This window comes from Haliaeetus leucocephalus, unplaced genomic scaffold, assembly GCF_000737465.1.
Source record: "Haliaeetus leucocephalus isolate CR32 unplaced genomic scaffold, Haliaeetus_leucocephalus-4.0 Scaffold384, whole genome shotgun sequence".
In the NCBI taxonomy this organism is placed as follows: Eukaryota; Metazoa; Chordata; class Aves; order Accipitriformes; family Accipitridae; genus Haliaeetus; species Haliaeetus leucocephalus.
Genome location: NW_010972820.1, coordinates 2051387 through 2064061, shown reverse-complemented (window position 1 = coordinate 2064061; position 12675 = coordinate 2051387). Strand labels below are relative to the sequence as shown.

General features: G+C 41.3%; 1 protein-coding gene across 1 annotated transcript in view; it reads left to right on the top strand.

The window, feature by feature from the left end:
- Nucleotides 1-3399, top strand: part of NDUFAF4 (NADH dehydrogenase (ubiquinone) complex I, assembly factor 4) — a 4370-nt gene extending 971 nt beyond the window's left edge. Inside the window, exons 2-3 of the mRNA XM_010573439.1 lie at nucleotides 195-363; nucleotides 2579-3399. Of these exons, the coding sequence (XP_010571741.1) occupies nucleotides 195-363; nucleotides 2579-2875 (466 nt within the window). The 3' untranslated portion in view covers nucleotides 2876-3399. The remainder of the gene's footprint in view (nucleotides 1-194; nucleotides 364-2578) is intronic.
- Nucleotides 3400-12675: the final 9276 nt, after the last annotated feature.

Here is a 12675-nt window from a genome sequence, read left to right as displayed (position 1 = left end):
GGCCGGGCACCTCGGGCCGGGCCGGGTCCCGCAGGCAGCGGTGGCCGCCGACGGTGTTTTCCACCGCGCCGGCTGGCCGCGGCGGGTACCGGTGTTGCGAAGGTTGGAGCTGGCGGAGAAGTGAAACCTTCCCGAGGAGCGCCGTGCGTCTTGGGAGTCGCGCCGTTCCTCTGGGGAAGGGATTAAGCTGGCAGAACTAACGAACGGGAAACGGTTCGACTCAGATCTGTCTTTTCGCTTCCCTTCTTCTCCCCGCTGCCTTTAGAGCGCCCAGGGATACAAGAAGAAATTTACAGAAAGGACGACAAGCTCCTCACCTTGTTAAAAGATGTTTATGTCGAGTCCAGAGATCCACCTGTGCGGGTGAGTAAGTCTCTCTGTAGGAGGCATACCAGCATCGGCTTTGTGGTTTTCAAACTCAGCACAAATTCTGTATGGAGGAAAATGATCCGTCAGTGCCTAAAAGCTACCTTTTTTATGGATAAGAGTGAGGTTTTCATTATTCCTTTATATATCAGTAGCACTGACTGTGTTTGACCCTGGGTCTTGAACATGTGACAGATTGTGATTATACAACCTTTTCAATGCTTACGCAGTTTTCCTTTTTACTGTCACGTTGATCTTACCTTGTTTTTCATCTGGATTCCCACTTCTGCTTCCCCTGAGGTGGAAGGACAGTTGGCCAGCCTTTTGCAAAGATGCAGGAGTTTGCCAAAGATCTCTTGTAGAGTTGTTAGGAGAAAAGACATTCGGACTACTATGGGAGCATGGATGTGGTAGAGGACAAAGACTTTAACATCTTAGTGGAGTCTTTAACTACTGATGTTAATGTTGTACTGTCCAGAAACTTTTCCTTATGCAGCTGAGGAAGTGCCTTAGGTTTTTTTCTGCATAACCTTCTGAACAGTTTGGTGATCAGTTTCCTCATTGCCCACAGCTGCAGTCTTTGACTTGTAAGGCGAAGCATACTGCTTCCAATAAAATGCAGGCTGGAGTTCAGTCTCCTCTTTTCCACCATGTTACATTATGGCTTGTGCGTTTTTACCTGTTGCAGTATTGGACCACTTTATTCTAGCTGCTTTATTCAGCAATAAAAGTTTTATAATCATCTAGCAATAAAATTCCCAAGTCTCTCTAATTTGCCACTTTCATAGCACCTTGTATTCAAGACTAAAAGTATTTAAAAATGCAAACAGATTTCTGCAGTCTCTCCCTGAAGTGTCCAAGTAATCTCTATCCTTCATTTTCATAATAGAGGTTAGGACTAATCTTGGAAGTGCTGAAGTTCTAATTTCAGTATCTTTCAATATTCATTTGTAAGCCTGTCAAGAGAGATTTGAGGAAAAAGCCCAAAGTGGAACAAACCTTAGTGCTTGATTCCGTTCCTACTCTGAGGTTGCTGCTCTTGTGGTGTGTCTATTTGCAGTTGTTGGGAAGAGCATGAGTAACATGTTAGCACGGAGGCTTGTGGGCAGAACTTCATCCAAAAGCTTTCTTCTTTTCCTGATGTTATTCTGAATACTTTGTGCATCATGTATGTGTACATACCTCTATGTATATTTGGTGTGTCCATCTGTGGTAAGTGGAAAAGCACCAACTCTTAAGTCCTGAAGGGGCAGATAGCCAGAGACATATCATTTTATTAAGACTTGAAAAATTGTTCATTATCTGAGCATAGTTTTAGCACAAAGTAAAAGAAAGAAATGGAGAACTGGTAGCATCATCAGACATTCTCTGTAGTTTAGAAACAGACACACAGTTATAGTTGCTGTAGCATCCACATCAGTTTTCTCAGCTTGTGAGTTAATACAGAGTGTCTGTGGGCTCTGATAACTTTAAAAGTACTTTTTCTTAAATTTAAGAAAGGTTTTCATTGTGTCGTTTTTGCAGTGTCATTCACTGGTTAAATGTTAATAAAAGGCAATATGGGGAAGGCAGAGCTGGTTTGGAACTGACTTGGAAATATGAAGGGACTTGGGAGAAGAGACTTTGCGTGTCTGAGCACTGCAGTAGTCATGGGAATTAAACTCCCTATGATGCTACAAAATACTTTCTTTTTCTCCAGCAAAGCTTGTTCTCTAGACAGAGCAAAAGAGGTGATATCTTTTAGTTACAAAACTAAAATCTGAAAATGAAAGGAAGGGGAGAAAGAGACTATATGAAAAAGATTTCCAGTGGTATCAGAAGGATACCAATTTGTAGCATGAATTTTTTTTTTCCTTGCCACAAATCAGTACCAAATATTAGGTTATCTGCATTTACTTTTGGCTACCAAAATCTGTAGTTTGCCTTGTATGAAGGCCCGCCAAGTCTGTACAACACTTAAGAGTTCAATAGATGGTAGCTTTTCGGAATTTGGGTGGAGGTTGACATCATATATAAAATGGCCGTGGAAGAACTGACAATTTTTGTGATATCAAGAAGCAAGGCTGGCTAAGCATTTTTATTTTTTTTAAATGCTGTGAAAAAGGGAAAAGCTAACAGGAAATGCCATATTTAGAAAACAGCTTGGCTGCTACAGTATGCATAGTAAAGAGAACTGCTGTTAAGCTCTTTTTGTTTTCCTTCCCACAATTAGGTAAAAGATGGAGGTGGCGAACATCTTCCCTGTAAACAGGAGGAAAAGAGACTTACAAAACTAGGCCACTTGGGAGATCTAGATGTTAAGAAAGTTCCCAAAGGCAAAATTTCCATTGTGGAGGCTCTGACACTTCTTAATAATCATAAACTTCATCCTCAAATATGGACCGCAGAGAAAATAGCAGTGGAATACAGTCTGGAACTGAAGGAGGTCAACTCTCTTCTGGAGTTCTTCATTCCTTTCACTGTGCAGGAATTTCCTAAAGAAGCCAAAAAAGCTATAAAGCCAACATAAAAAATACCTACCAAAACCTTGTGTGATCTCACTCGTGTCTTAATTTTACTCTTGAGCATATTCAGTGTCTGAGAAGAGTTGATAACGTATCATCCAACAAGGCTGCTTCCTTATACCAGTAAGATGTATTCAAGCAATTCCATTCTATATTGGATGGCTTCAGTTAAATGCAGCAATTATAGGGTACAGTTTGTAAACCAGAATCTAACTAATAAGTTGTATAAGAGCATGTCACATGATTCCAATTATCCCACCCACATGTTACGAGTTCAGTTAAAGCATGCAAGTTCTTAGTGAGAACTTTACCTTAACAGGTTGCCTTTCTTAGCAGAGACTTCCTGGCCTTCAGCTGAATCAGTGCTCTGTGTGTATTAGCTCTGCAGTTTCATGTTACAGTGTTCTTTCAAGGAGTTGCTGTCAAGGTGTGCATATATACAAACAGCTGTATTTCTTTTGTATAAGAATGGAATAGTATTTATACTTTGTAAAGGAGGTTAACCACAAGATCATTTGGGAAATTCAGCTGTGTCAAACTTAAAATAAAAAGAAGGTGAATAGCAAGAAGGCCTCTTTCTGATGCTGGAACAGTAGTGGCTGATGTGTAGCTCCTCTTCCATTCTATTCTGATTTAGCTTAAATATCTGCACCTCGCCAGGTACTGTCTGTCAGTCAGTGAATTGTAAAGAGTGATGATCTTTTAGCATCAGTCTCTTGCAGCAGTCTATGGCACCTACTGTACGAGAAATAATGGTTCATATTATAATTAATAGGTAGCTATGAAATGCAACTGGATCTAATTGGACCCCCTAGTATGTCTTCTGTAAATGTCTGCCTGTCGTGTTACAATAGCCCTTTTTCGCCACGGAGGCCTTGTCTGACTTATCCAGATGTGGGCTAGACCAGGTCATGTTTGCTCACAGTAAGTTACCCATGTGCTACCAGATAGAAGATGAAGAGCATCTTTTCCAGTTCTTAGTAAAGGATGACACAAACTGTGAGGTGGTAACAGTGGATTATAACCTTGATGCTGTGACTGTTCAGGTCTGTGCAGGTAAGGAAGAAGTTTTGTACTGATGATTAATGCTCTAATGAAAACTGGTTCATGTTTTTCCAGATAAGCTGGGGTGGCGGGGAGGGCGGATAATCAGAACTGATCTTTAAAAATGCATTATGGTTGCCTTCATTCAAAAGAAACAAAACCCCAAAACTTAATTTTATGCGGCGCTAACATTCCTAGTGCCCATCACCAAAGAAACTGAATTTATTAAGAGGGTGGAAGTCAGTACCAGGCCTACAATGTAACTTTCTTTTTAAGAACTTTTCTGCCAGGTCTTAGATTTCACACTCTGGTAAATAGCTTACCAAGAAGATGATCAGCTTTGCTGTTTCACACCAAGATTCTTTCCACACCTCTCTCTGAGGTAGAAAAAGGTATTTGCAGTACAGTTTGCCACAGTGTATTCAAGGTTTTGCTTGATTCATTTCTGAAGTACCTAACGCTGTACCTTAGTGGAAGATGACACCTGAGTGCATTATGTAAAAATTTGAAATTGTTAGTCTTTGGATGTGTGGATTGGGGATAGACTTGTCATTCTTCCTGTAATGTAATGGGGACAGAGCTGTACTCTGAAACTAATGCATCTGAGTTAGGTACAATGTTAAGATTTTTTTGTTTTCCACAAAATACTCTGTTTTATAGAATGTTGTAACAGAAATACTTTATTGTTTGAGTACTGTTCATCCTAGTGTAATAATTAAGGTAATACTCAGAAAAGAGCTGTGGAATGCATTTGGTACAGATGCTGTTATTATTGGAGATGCTGTGATTTCCTTCTTTAAAAATGAGTCTTTAATTAGGTACTGGAGTTGATGAAAAAGTCACTACAGTCGGCACCAGACAACAGCTTAACCGTGCCCCTTGACTAACTTGGTATGTATTTTGGCTTCTTTCATCTGCCTTTGTGAACTGTCTTGTGATGTGGCTACGCCGTTACAGTACCCTTTTTCACGTAGAAAGCCCCTAGAGGCATTATGGTATATTACTGCTTTGCTTACACTCTTCAACAGGCACGTGATGTTTGGTGCTCATCATGTTCAATGCTCCAGCCATATCTTTGGGACAAAATCCTGTCCATGAATTCCCATTTCATGGGAAATCCCATGACTGCAAAGCTATCCCCAGTTTCTCTGGAGCCAGGATCTCGTCCTCAGCATATGTTGTCCGTGGTGGGGAAGCAGGCAGGTCCCATAGGCCAGAGGTCGTCCAGGGATCCATCTCCCTGGAAGCAGGTGAACTGCCAGTGGCCGAGAAGGTTCCTCTGGAGTAGGGAACTTCTCCAGCACAGCACGTTCGCTTCAGAAAATTAGACGAAATGCAGTTTGCTGTTGGCACGCAGATTCTTCTGCTGGTCACCTGCCCCACCTGCTGGGCAATGTCAAACCAGCATTATGAAGACATTGATGGTATGGGATCATGTAAAATCTGTACCTTTATCTATCCAAATTATCCATAGTCTGAATGTTTAGCTTCCTCTGTCTCTTCAGACATAGAGTGTTTTACTTGCCCAAAGCTCACAAGAAGATCCAGGAGCATGGATCTTTTCTCTTTGCTCTGGTGGGAAAGCCTGTCCTGATCAAGCACACTCAGCGCTACCATCTTCTCCTGTGTAGGCTACTGGCCACAGCCAGCTGTAAGGTCCTTGGCAGGTGTGTGCTTAAGCTGTGTTCAAGTGAGTATGTGTTTGAAGATAACGTCTTTAGGGTTGATGTCTGCGACAAGACTATTCTCACTGTTGCATCTTTTTTAGAACTGCTTATTTCCTTTCTTCCAGTTTCAAGGGACTCTTTACTCGTCACTTATCTGGTCTGCTTACCAGTTTCTGGTTTTGATGCAATTTCTGATCAGAAGGATGATGGTATTTTCTTTACACTTTTAACTTGGTTTTGACTGCATCCCTGTCGATCCCTTCCCCATAGCTGTTTGGCTGTCAGCTTAAGGAAAAGGTACTCTTGAAGCAGCTGTTCTGAAGAGGTAATTATGGGGAATTTGTGGGAACCTGCAATTCAGTTTTCTGGTACTCATGTGGAGAATTTTTCATGTTTCATTGCCGTGCATGTAGTGTACCCAATTTAGCTCAGATGTTTTTGGCCACCATATAGAATCATTACATTTGGTAGGGAACAACCTGCTTCACTCAAACTGCTTTGTTCTTGCTGAATTAATGTAAAATGTGTAGCAAGTATCAGCTTTCTGAGCCTGTAAGGGAGTTGTTTCATTTCTAGTGTAAATGACACACAATTAATGAACTTCTTTATATGTGGCATTGTTACACCAGTTTTCCAAATGTCACTGAATAAAGCCAGGGCCGCCTTGGGCACTGAGACAGAGTGAATACACAGGGCAGGCTGAGCCTCATTTGGAAATGAGGGTTACATTCCTGATGAGACATAAAATTGAATTTCTTCAGGGGAGTTCCAGCAGGTATACTGGAATTCCTGGCTTGAATTTTTCAAAAAAATGTCTCTTTAGGGGGAGTCTTAGTAGCTCGCTCATCCATGTTTTCTGGGACATAGTCCTGTTTCTCTAGCCTTGTTCTATCGTTAAGTCTATTCTCAGCCTTCTCCAGCTAGTCTTCCCTGCTATGAAAACTTTATGCAGCTGCACTCTTGCTCTTTACTAGCTCACATGCAAATGTTGGTTGTATTCTGCCCTTTTAGTATCAACAACCTGTTTTCTTTCTGCAGAGCTCTCTTGCCTTCTAGGAGTAGCACATCTGCTGAGGTAAAGATGAGAGGACGGAGCACATGTTTTCCTCTGCAGAGCTTATGAATAGGACAGATTTTCAAAAGGGATGTAGCTTTTCATACATCTTCAAAAGCTGCTCTTTTGGGATATATGAAACTAAGTAATCTCCTGCTGTCTCACCATGTATTAATCGTGGCTAGGTTCTTGCAGTCTTATGTCAAGACAGCAAGATTGGAGCTGTGAGGCAGGAAAGAGTTTTAATTCTGCTTTCTGTGCAGGTTAGAGGGAACTTCAGTACAAAAAAGGATCTTTCAGTAGCCTTCCAGCACAGGGAACTTGTCTTTTAAACTACTTCTTTTTACTCAAGGAGAAAAGAAAATGATGTTTATATGCGAGACGTGTGTACTAAGCTTACAAAATGGAATATCTTGTTTCTGTATTGAAAAATGGAGTTAAGCCTCAAGTAGCCATAAAACAGGATCAAAATGAAAAAGTTTAAAAAGGCGGCTGTCTCACCTTGTTTCATATAAGCATCGTGCTTTCACGTCTGAGATTGCATGAAGCGTCATGTTTCACAGCTCTGTTCTGGAGCCCCTTTCTAAACACAAGTTTTCTGGTTCTTAATCAGGTGGCGCCAGTGTTGAACTGACGGCAAGGGAGGCCTGACCAGGGCAGGTGAGCTTCAGGTGCAAATGGATTATGGCACTTGCGACTGTGGCAGTTGTATGCCTGATGTGCTATTAGCAATCAAAACACTGTGTCAGTACCTGTTCTTATTAAATCTGTTTCAAGCAATCTACAAGTCTAATGAATTCTGTAACCTTTCACGGTTTAGGTACTGCTGTGTTGTTACCGGAGCTAAGTGTTTTCTGCTGAAAAAAAAACCCAGAAAACATGGATTAATTTCTCTTAGAAACTCAACATTAGTTTTCTTAGTCTGAAACAGAGGCTTAGATTTACACGAGGCGACAGCAGCACATCTCCTGCAGCGTGCTGGAGGGAGCGCACTGCGGGAGCTCCTGCGGCTCTGTGGGGTGGAGTGGGGTTTGATGTGTGTGCTGCCAGAAGGAGAATTTAAAAAATGAATCTGCCAAGGTGGTTCTTCTATGACTATAGTGCAAAATCCCCTTTGGGCGTGGGTTGCTTCAGTTGCTGAAGTTCTGTCCTTGGGTGAGGTGTTTTGGCCTCCTGATGGGAGTAGTGCTGCTGTATTATCCAGGAGAGAAGTGACTGGGGACAAGGATAGACCCTGTAATCATCTCCTATAAGGTTTCCTTGCATGGGAATGGAAAACTCAAGGCGTCCTGCAGGACTAAGGCTCTTGGGCCACTACTTTTTAGAAAGCTGAGGGAGGTGATGGTGTGGCTGGAGAAATCCTACCTTTGAAATGGTCACCCAGCGGCAGCCGCACCTGTGAGCTGGGTTCACCCAGGGCATACGGGATCCCACTGCTGATGAGCTGCAAATAGTGCTGGTGAAAGCTAGATTGGGTCCTGCCAGGGGTTGCTGTAAGTGGAAACCTGACTGTAAAGTCGCAGCTGGGAGCTCTGCTTATGTGAGAGATCGGGGCTCTGCAGAAAGGACAAGGGTGCTGGCGACTTGGGTGCAGCTGGGAGTGCAGAGCTGGTTATAATTGCCTGTGTTGGCAGATGGAAAAAGAGATAAAGATGAAGTCTTCTGATTTTTCTCTGAACTAAAGTACTCCCTGTTATTAATTGCACAAGGCTTTGTTCCCAGGAAAACCAACACAGCGCAGTTTGTGACTCGGGCAGTTTTGACTCTACCCAGGCCAGACGTTGGGTATGAAGTAGGGGCAGAGTGCTGTAAGCCTGGGTGGTCAGAACCATGTTGAGCTGCTCTATGGACAGGTCCATTGGGAGTTGTACGTTGTGTGCATGTCACACCTGATTGTCTTCTGTCTTGGTCTCTGGTGTTTGCAGCAGAGCACTGTAGCCTAAAGGATGCCACAGGCTTGATGGTTAGGTCTCCCCTCTTAAAGTGGGGATGTGGATTTGCCTCCCCCTTAAGGTGAAGTGGAAACTGAATGTTAGGTAGGAGTCTAGCTTAGCTGTCTCCATGCCCCCCAAAAGCTGGAAACTATGGATCTCATTTTAGTTGCGTAATTCCTCCGCATCATGAATTTCCATCATGAGCACCAAGTGGAGCAGAGCTCAAGTCCCTCTTGGTGGGGCTGAGGTGGGGAAGTGGTGGGCGCTGCAGCACGGTGGGTGCAGGAGGGGCTCGCTGCTGCTCAGGGAGGGAAGCCTTGCTTGTTCCTTACCACTCCGACCCCTGTTTCCAGCGCTATGGCCCACTACAGCCCACCTCCTCTCTTTTTGCTAGCTCAGGCAATTGGCAGACCACGTTATGAGCCACTTTAATTCACTAACGTAGCAGAAAACAAATCAAACCAGCTATATTTAAAACTGAGAAGGAGAAACCGTCTTTACTGTTGTCAGCATCAGTGGCTGTCCTTTGGTTGGAGCCAGCATCTATTCAGCTTACTTCTATTATCAGCCATGTCCACCGGAGGAAAGAAGTTATTAAAACTGGGTATGTTTTTTGTGCACAATATAGGGGGGAAAAACCTGAACATGCAGAGGTACCAAAATTCTTCTGTGAATTTTTGAAATATATTATCCCCAAGTTATTTGATTTGGGATGGGAAATGTATTCTAAATCCTCTTTTTTATAGTGTAATAAAATATTTTGGCATGATGGTATGAGAAGACATTTATTTCTAAGAATAGTTCAAAATGAATGCAAAACATTTTGTTCAGGCACCAAAGATATCCCTTGCTTTGCCAAATAATGAGGATTTTTTTTTTCCTTTTGTCCATCTCGAAAAGAAATGCTAAATGCTAAGACTTTTGTTAAACAAAAGTTTGTCCCATCCTAGTTACTACTATTCCCACCCTTTACTAAATCCAGTCCTCCCTCTCCCCCCGCTACTTTGTTGATTGAGTATCATCTGTCACATTTCTAGTCCTGTTTCATAGATAGGCAATTAACTGTGTAAAATGAGTGAGGCTGATTTACTGTCTACCTAAAGCTACAGTGAAGCTGGAATAAATTGAAAGTAAGTGCATTGAATAGCAATGAATAAAAGCAAAGCAGGCTACTGAAGATGTCTTTAGGAAGAAATAATGCCACTCTATTGGCTTTGCTCCTCCACAGAGGAAGAAAGTGGGAATAAATTTCATACTGTGTTCTGCCTTTCTCAATTAGCTGTCACCAGTTAAAGATTTCCTGTGTGGGAATGAATTCACAGTTGTCGTCACTTAACAAAGATAAATTCTATCAGCTCACTTCTGCACATGCAATACTTCAATATTAAACTTTTTTTTTATATTGCAAAATTCTCATTAATGTAGCACTTTGAGAAATTGAGCCATTTTTCTTGTGACTCTCTTAATATGTCCCTTGACAATTAATCATGGTTTCTTAACCCATTTGAAAGAAATGTACTATTTTGTACATTTTGAGTAGAAATTATTTTAATTTTACCATGGATGCATAGCTGTGATTAAGAGCTGAGAAGATGCTACAAAAAGCCAGTCTGTTCAACAAATAACATAAATACTTGTTTGTGATGTATAGGCTCCATGACATACATCATTCTTTAGCCCCCAGAAAGTGGTGAAACTGCAATGTTTTGGAGACATCCTAAGGAAAACCCCGTAGTTTTACTGACAGAGCACTATAGGAAACCCTTGTTGGATTTTTTTTATCCTCAGAATTTTGTGTGTTCTGTAATTCTGCTGCTATGGAACTTGTTACAGAATTCACCCCTTGCTACAACATCGTGTGCTAGCATATAACGTTTAATTTTGCCAAAAAAGTGTAATTAATTCTCAGCCAAGAACAAACGCTTGAACTGAGTGTGAACCATGCTACTCAAATCCCCTTGAGTTTGCTGCAACCTAAAACAATACTTTGAGAAATATGAACTGCTCCCTCTGTCTTAGCTGCTAGATACTTCTGAAAAGGAAATTTAAAATCTAAATGTAAAAAAAAAGTCAAAATGCAGAACATGATATTAATATAAATTACATAGGGCTTTTGATATGCTCTTACTCCTTTCTGTCTTGAATTTAGACCAGACTCTGACAATTACTTTTTTCTTTTTTTTTTTAGTTTTTAACAATGTGAAAGGCTTTTGCTAAAATAACCTTTTGTCCTTGATGAAATGATAGCACCTCTTTTGCCTTCCCCTGCACGGATCACCTCTGCTTCCCAAATGAGGGAGGAAAATGGTAGACAAATAGATTCAAATGTCAGGTTGAAGAATGTGTTGTGAAGGATTTTCAAATGCTACATCCTTTCTACACCAGGCACTAGACACGGCTACGTTGCATTTGTGCAGTCTTGATCAAAGGTTTTTTTCAAGTGGAAGACAACTTGACTCTGAACTAACTTTACATGCTGCTGGTTTCAAGTTATTTCCATGATAAGGAAAAATGATTACTTAAAGAGATAAAAATCCAGTGTGCACTCCAATTGGTCAAAGTGTTTCTATGGTTGCAAAGCAGTATCTAAAGATCCAGCTGAAAAAACGTGGCTTAAAGATGAGAAACAGCTTATCTGTTGCATCCCTTCACTAGGTACACTAGACAAAAATGGAATTCCAGGCTGCAAAGGAGATACAGGCAGATGGTTTTGTTGCTGAATGCTTGGAAATAACCCCTCTCCCCAAACAAAACTTTTTCCGAAAGCCCTGCCAAGGCCATATACGCTGCAGGTGGCCTCTTCTTTTGTTTTATGTTGTTAGCTAGCAAAGCTTTTACGTGCCCTCAGAGATTTATAAGAATATCATGAGATTTATGCAGGGGGAGCTCAGGGGACCTGATTACATTGTTTGGGAAGGTGACTTACCAGGATGCACCTAAATGTAAACTATGAAAACAAGAATAATATTTGTTTTGGCTGTGTTCTGCAAGGACACTTCACCCCATAGCTTTTAGAGAAGTCATCACACAAAGTATTATTTAATTTACTGCTATGTTTTTCTCTGGTTTACCATTAGGAATAATATTGTCTTATTTTTTTCTGAGGTCTGCTAGCAGCAGAGTAGGAATAAAAAATTTATAATATGAGAAATTAATCTTGACTTTTCCTAGGCATGCTTTTTTACATGTGTCTCTTGCCGTGCTACAATAATACGTCTATTTCATTTTTTAATTTTACTTACAAAATTGCAGATCATTAGCAGCATCTATAATTTCTGTAATACTTTCAGAGCTTGTCCTTAGTCCATCAAGGTTATACAAAGGCAGTTGCACTGGAATAATGAGTACTGGAGTCTTACTGACCTGCAGGAGGTGGATGACAGTTGTAACAGGAGCTGGGCAACCTCCAAGTCAAGTGCAGCTAGCCATCTAGGCATTTGGGATCTAATGGTTATAGGGGTGAGGAATGATCTTAGGGGAGGGAGAAGAACTGAGCATTTCCTTTGGGAAAGAGGCAAACTGCTTGCTACATGACAACATTTGGCATCATGTTGTAAACAGTTTTGAATTTGTAGAATCGCAGAATAATTTAGATTGTAAGGGAATAATTTATCTATCTTGTGCAGTTCAGCTTTGAATAATTCCAAGGCTGGAGATTCCACAACTTGGGCAACACATTCCAGTGCTTAACTATCTTCATGGGAAATGTAATTTCTTTACGGGGAGGCAAAATTTCCCATTGCAACTTGTGACTGTTATCATTGCTGTTCTGCTACACACCTGTGGCAAGAGTGCCTCCGTATTGCCTATGCCTGGCCAAATGTCTCTCGGCATCACCAGAACATTAAAAATTATGGGGAAAGAAACTTGATTCCATCCATCTATGCTTTACTTCTTTGCTTGGAATGTTGTCCTTCTGATTCCTGTTCCTACTGGGAGCTAACTCTGCCACCTCATCCGTAAGACATGAGTGGAGAGAAAAGGTACTGAAATATAGCTTAAAAGACAAAGGAATTGTTCAACAGAATACAAACATACAATTTAAGGATTATTCCTGCAATAGTAACACCATCATTCTTCCTGCCAGCCTGCGTGTTTTCTCTGTA